At 36.0% G+C, this 6,000-nt stretch overlaps 1 protein-coding gene across 2 annotated transcripts in view; it reads left to right on the top strand.

Moving 5' to 3' along the window:
• Nucleotides 1-6,000, top strand: part of FNIP1 (folliculin interacting protein 1) — a 150,442-nt gene that overhangs the window by 103,104 nt on the left and 41,338 nt on the right. For both annotated transcript variants that reach the window (XM_008061748.2, XM_008061747.2), the window contains 2 exons: nucleotides 1,934-2,069; nucleotides 3,817-4,018. In XM_008061748.2, coding sequence (XP_008059939.1) covers nucleotides 1,934-2,069; nucleotides 3,817-4,018 — 338 coding nt within the window. The remainder of the gene's footprint in view (nucleotides 1-1,933; nucleotides 2,070-3,816; nucleotides 4,019-6,000) is intronic.

Below are 6,000 nucleotides of genomic sequence, written 5' to 3'. Positions count from 1 at the left end.
CCGGCCACTGCAGCCTTGACCTGCTGGGCTCCAGCGATCCTTCCGCCTCAACCTTCCAAGTAGCTGGAACTACAGGCACCTGCTACCACACCCAGCTAATTTTTGATTTATTGTAGAGATGAGGTCTTGCCAAGTTGCCCAAGCGGATCTCGAACCCGTGGGCTCAGGCAGTCCACTCAATCTCAGTCTCCCAAAGGTGTGGGATTACAGGCTGAGCCACCGAGCCCAACTCTCTACAGTAAATTTTAAGAAAATTAGGCAGGTATGGTTAGCGCACACTTGTAGTTCTGGCTACTTGGAAGGCTGAGGCGGAAGGATTGCTGGAGCCCAGCAGGTCATTGCTGGGGTGGCCATGAGCATGCCACTGCACTCCAGCCTGGGCAGTGGAGTGAGACTCCAACTCAAAAAAAAAAAAAAAATTTTTTCACTGAAGCCAAACACAACCTCTCATGAAGATGCTAGCTGGTACACTGATGTTGATGAGTTCCTAGAACACTTACCTAGCAAAGGAAGCCTGTACTCCAAGGGCGTGCCATCTAAAAAATAATTCCGGTTTTTTGGAATTCCCCTTTGTATATTAAAGGGTTTGACTAGATTGATCTCTTAGGCTGCCCTAAGTCATTGAATTCATATATGCCATTTAAGTTAATTGTGTGTGTTCTTCTTTTTCTCATAGAGTTGTTTTTAATACTAGAACATAGTAAGATGTATTTTTTTCCAAATTTAGGATCACATTTTATTTTTCACAGAAGCCATGTCCAGATTTAGTTGTACATATGCAATCTTAGACTGCACCCCCAATCATAAACTACAAGGTTTTATAATGCTAATTGGTAAAATGTGGTATTCACAACAATTAAGAATGAATTCATTGATGGTCCACATAATATTTTCATGGCACATAAAACTTTATTCTGTATTACTGAATTTGTCAGAATTCAAATGAATAGATCATCATAATGACAGTGGCTCAATTTTTAGACCTGGTGTTCAAAATAATTTGTCATCTGGCATGTACCTTTTTTTAGATGGTGATATACTTCCCTGTTTTTCTTTTTAAAATTTCAGTGTATGGTTATAATCATAAAGATGGAAATCTGAAATATTGCCAAAGAAAAGCAAATTCTTAATGGCAACTCTGATCCTCTTTAGATTCAGTGGGGGTAAAGGGAAGGATTCTTAGTCCAATAAAAAATAAGATATTTTACCTCTTAACTCCTCAGGGAATAAATGTGGATATTTATTTAGATATTATGATTATTATTACAGATATTATGGATTTCAGAGAAGGATTTTGGGAAGGGAATAGTTTCCACAGTCAGGGGATTATAGCAGTTATAATTGAGTGGAGTCTGCTGGAATGTGTCCATCCCTTTAGAATGCCAGCACAATCCAGGGGGTCTACTTTTGGAGGAATTTAGTAAGTATAGTCATGCTTCTCATTAAAAGTGGTGGACTTGACTCCTATGCACAGGTAATTCATGAGTACTTGTACATAACCTCTTTAAAATGCCATTCAAACACTTATTTTCAAACATAGCTTTTGTTCTTAAAATCCAACTGCTGCATTAAGGTTGCATAGCCTCAGATTTCCTTTAATTTTAAGTACTAAAACAGTTCAGCTAAATTAGGGTGCAGTCTGTTGGCCAAAGGGATAATGCCATGTTGCAAAGTAAAATTTTTTTCTGTTGGAGAGAGTGCCAAAAAAGGGTTGTCTCAGAGTTTCTTATAGACACACTGTTAATATATGATTTTTCTTCTCTAAGACCTTGCTCCGAGAAGGATGTATTTTTTTAAATGGAAATTTTAGAGGCTTATGAAGCAAAGTGAAAAATTTAAGTCAACCTACTCTTAAATTTGTTAAAAAGAAATCTGTCATCATGCTTGACTTATTATTGACTTATACGCTATACTTGTTCTTTTGACTTAACAGCATCTCTCAGCAGCTTGCTTATCACTCCATTTCCTTCCCCAAACTCTTCACTTACCCGAAGTTGTGCCAGCAGCTACCAGCGACGTTGGCGACGCAGTCAAACAACAAGTTTGGAAAATGGGGTATTTCCTAGATGGTAAGTTGGAACTTTAAACGTAGAACAAGATTGAATGGTTCCTTAAACACAGTTTTATATGGGTTTTTTAAAACTTGGACCTGTGTTTTGTGAATTTTAAATCTAGAACTGAAAACTTTAAAAATATGTTACTTATTTTTATTGTGGTAAGTTATACATAGCGACTTACCATCTTAACCATTTTAAGTGTACAGTGTAATGGCATTAAGTATTTTCATATTATTGTATAACTATCATCACTATCTAACTTCAGAACTTTTTCATCTTTCCAACTGAAACTGTGTATCCAATAAACAGTAGCTTCCCATTTTTCCTTCTCTTGCTCCATGCAGCCACCATTCTGTTTTTTGTCTCTTATGAATTTACTTGCTCTAGGTACATTGTATGAGTGGAATCATATTAGTACTTGTCCTTTTGTGACTGCCTTGTTTCACTTAGCATAATGTTTTCAAAGTTCATTGATGATGTAGCGTGTGTCAGAAATTCATTCCTTTTTACTGTTGAACAACATTCCATTGTATATTCGTACCACATTATGTTTATCCATTCATCTGTCAATGAACATTTAGGTTGTACCCACCTTTTGGCTATTATGAATAATGCTACTATGAACATGGTGTACAAATATGCATTTGAGTCCCTTTTTCCAATTCTTTTTGGGTAAATACTCAGAAGTGGAATTGCTAAAGTATGCGGTAATTCTATTTTTAATTATTTGCGGAACTGCCACACTGTTTCCACAGTGGCTGTACCACTTTACATTTCCACCAGCCATGTACAAGTTTTCCAGTTTCTCCACGTGCTTACCAATCCTTATTTTCTTTTTTGAGGGTGTGGGGGGAGGGTACTCTTAATGAATCTGAAGTGCTTTCTCATTGCGGTTTTGATTTGCATTTCCCCAATATTTAATGAATTCAAGCATTTTTTCCTGTGCTTTTTGGCTATTTGAATATCTTTTTTGGGAAAAAATGTCTATTCAAGTCCTTTGCCCATTTTTAAATTGAGTTTGTTTGATATGTTGGTAATTTTTGTGGAAGTTCATCATGGTTTTTGATTTTAATCTCTTAGCAGATAAATTATCTGCAAATATTTTCTTCCAGTCTGTGGGTTGCCTTTTTACTCTGTTGATAGTGTCCATTTCCAAATTCAATATCTTGAAGCTTTTACCCTATGTTTTCTTTTTATGAATTTTTAAGAGTTTTATGTTTAGTCTTTGATCCATGTACTACATGTTTTGATATTTGCTTCTCATTTTTTAAACAAATTAATTCATTCTTGAAAGATCTCGTTTTAGTCTACATTAAGTATAACTGTAGATGATGAAATTTCTTGTTTTCTCTCTTATTTATTCCCTTTATTCCTTCATCTTTTACTTTACTTTTGGAATCAAAAGGAGAAACAAGTAGATCCTAGAACAGGGAAGAGATTATACCAGACTCATCTATAAACCTTAAAATTTAGACATTTTAAAGCTGATTGTGAATTGGAATTATCGACTTCTTTAGTGGCTTTTAATTGAACTAAAATATTCCCAAACTGATTCCTGGTAAAATTTATTATTTAAAAAAGTTAACATGAAAGAATAGCCAGTAGATTTCTCAAAGAGATACACGGTTGATATGAAATTTTTAGATTTATTTGATAAAACAGCAAAAGACCTTTAGCATGCCTACATTTAATTAGCAAGAGGATTGAATTGCAAACTTAATTATTTTTATTTTTTTAAATAAAAAAATTTGTTTTTAAGGTCTATAGAAGAAAGCTTTAATCTGTCAGATGAAAGCTGTGGCCCTAACCCAGGAATTGTGAGGAAAAAGAAGATTGCAATTGGGGTAATCTTTTCATTATCCAAAGATGAAGATGAAAATAACAAATTTAATGAATTCTTTTTTTCACATTTTCCTCTCTTTGAAAGCCACATGAACAAATTAAAGAGTGCAATAGAACAGGTAAGCATAGTTATTTATTTACATTTTTTCCTTTTGCTCTTTGAATCTTATTCTCCTAATTAAGCATTGTGTTTATTCTTTTGACAGAAGTATTAACAGACATTGTTCAGGTGTCCTACAGAGTACTCTGGGAGATGCAAAGAGATTTAACCCTTTTTAAGTTGCTTGATGTCTAATAAAAGATCTAAAGTTATTTATTCTGTAGATGAATGTTTATAAATAAATATCTATAAATAAATATTTGAGGGCCCAAAATGTGGTAGGCACCATTCTTCCAACTGAGGAGAAGTGAAAAAAGTAACACTCCTGACCTTATATCTTATGGGATAGCAGATAAACAAATGAATGTAAATATATTTAATAGGAGCTTTGGTGAAAAATAAACCAGAGAATGATATACTAGAACTTCTGGAAGGAAGAATTACTCATTTTTGTAGGCTAGTCAGGAAGTCCCCTGATAAAATTAATATATGGTGTGAAGATATGGAGAAAGTGAACTGCAACTCTCTGGAATAAGATGTTCCAGAAAGAGGCAGAGGCTTTATGGCAAGAGTAAACCTGATGCTTCAGCAGCATCAAGGAGGCCAAAGTGACTGAGTTGAAGTGAGACCAGGTCAAGTAGGACCTTGTTGGATACCATTGAAAGAGCACAGTCATTTATTCCTAAGAAAGATGGGAAACCGTTGGAGGGTTTTGAGTGTAGGAATGACATTAATTATGAGAATCACTTTACTGCTGGTGGAAAATAGATTTCTAGGAGCAAAAAAGTAGATGATGTGGAACCAGTTAGGATGCTGTTGAAATAATCCCATTGAGAGATGGTGAATATGCATACCAATTTAGTGATTTAATTGGGTGAGAAGTGGCTGCTTCTAGTTATATTTTGAAAATAGCCGGACTCGGTGGCTCAGCCTGTAATCCCGCGCCTTTGGGAGGCTGAGGTGAGTGGATTGCCTGAGCCCGCAAGTTTGAGACCTGCCTTGGCAGCGAGACCTCATCTCTACAATAAATCAAAAAAATCAGCCGGGCGTGGTAGCGCATGCCTGTAATTCCGGCTATTTGGAAGGCTGAGGCGGAAGGATCGCTGGAGCCCAGCAGGTCGAGGCTGCAATGGCCGGGAGCGGCCACTGCACTCCAGTCTGGGCGACAGAGTGAGACTCCAACTCAAAAATGAAAAAAAGAAAATAGAGCCAGTGTCAATAGTTGATTAACCGAATTGGGGTATGAAAGAAAGAACAATTGAGGTTGGCTCTAAGATTTTTCATCAAGTAGTTAGAAGAATGAGTTTGCCCGTATTGAGATGGGAAAACTGCAGATGAAAGAGGTATGATAAAAGAAGATTAGGAGTCTTCTTGATTTGCCTCCTGGACATCCAGGTGTTTTTATGAGTCTAGAGTTTAGGTGAGAGGTAATCAGTATTTAGATGGTAATATTTAAAACCATGAAACTGAGACAGGGAAGAGAAGAGAGGAAATCCTAGGCCCAAGTCGTGTTTCAACATTTAGAGTTTGAGATGAGAAGGAACCAGCAGTGGAAATAAAAAATGATTGGCTATTCAATTAGCAGGAAAAAACGACAAAGTACTTCTGGGGGAACCAAATGAATAAAGTGTTTCAAGGAAGGAGTGATCAATTGTGTCAAACACTGTGATGATAGTATATATAACAAGTAAATACAGTAAGAAAATTGTGAAATACTTGATGGAACCTAAGTATAACTAAAAAAGGACAAGCAAAGTTTTTTTTGGAGTTCAGAGGAAAGTAAAATGATTTCCTATTGGGAAGAAGTTTCATTTGAACTGCATGTTGAATGATGTGCAGGATTTCTTTTGAACATAAAGCTCTAAAAATTGAGTAGAGCAGAGTTACAAAAATTTTGGCACCCACAGGGAATGCATTAACTCATTGCAGAAAGTCTTATTTAGGTTTTTTCTTTTCTTAGGCAGGATTTATTTAGAGGACAGAAAAGCTCCCACAGTGGAA

The sequence above is a fragment of the Carlito syrichta genome, unplaced genomic scaffold, assembly GCF_000164805.1.
Source record: "Carlito syrichta isolate Samal-C Ts95f unplaced genomic scaffold, Tarsius_syrichta-2.0.1 Scaffold305570, whole genome shotgun sequence".
Lineage (NCBI taxonomy): Eukaryota > Metazoa > Chordata > Mammalia > Primates > Tarsiidae > Carlito > Carlito syrichta.
The sequence above is the reverse complement of the archived record's forward strand: the minus strand, read 5'-3'. Positions and strand labels throughout refer to the sequence as shown.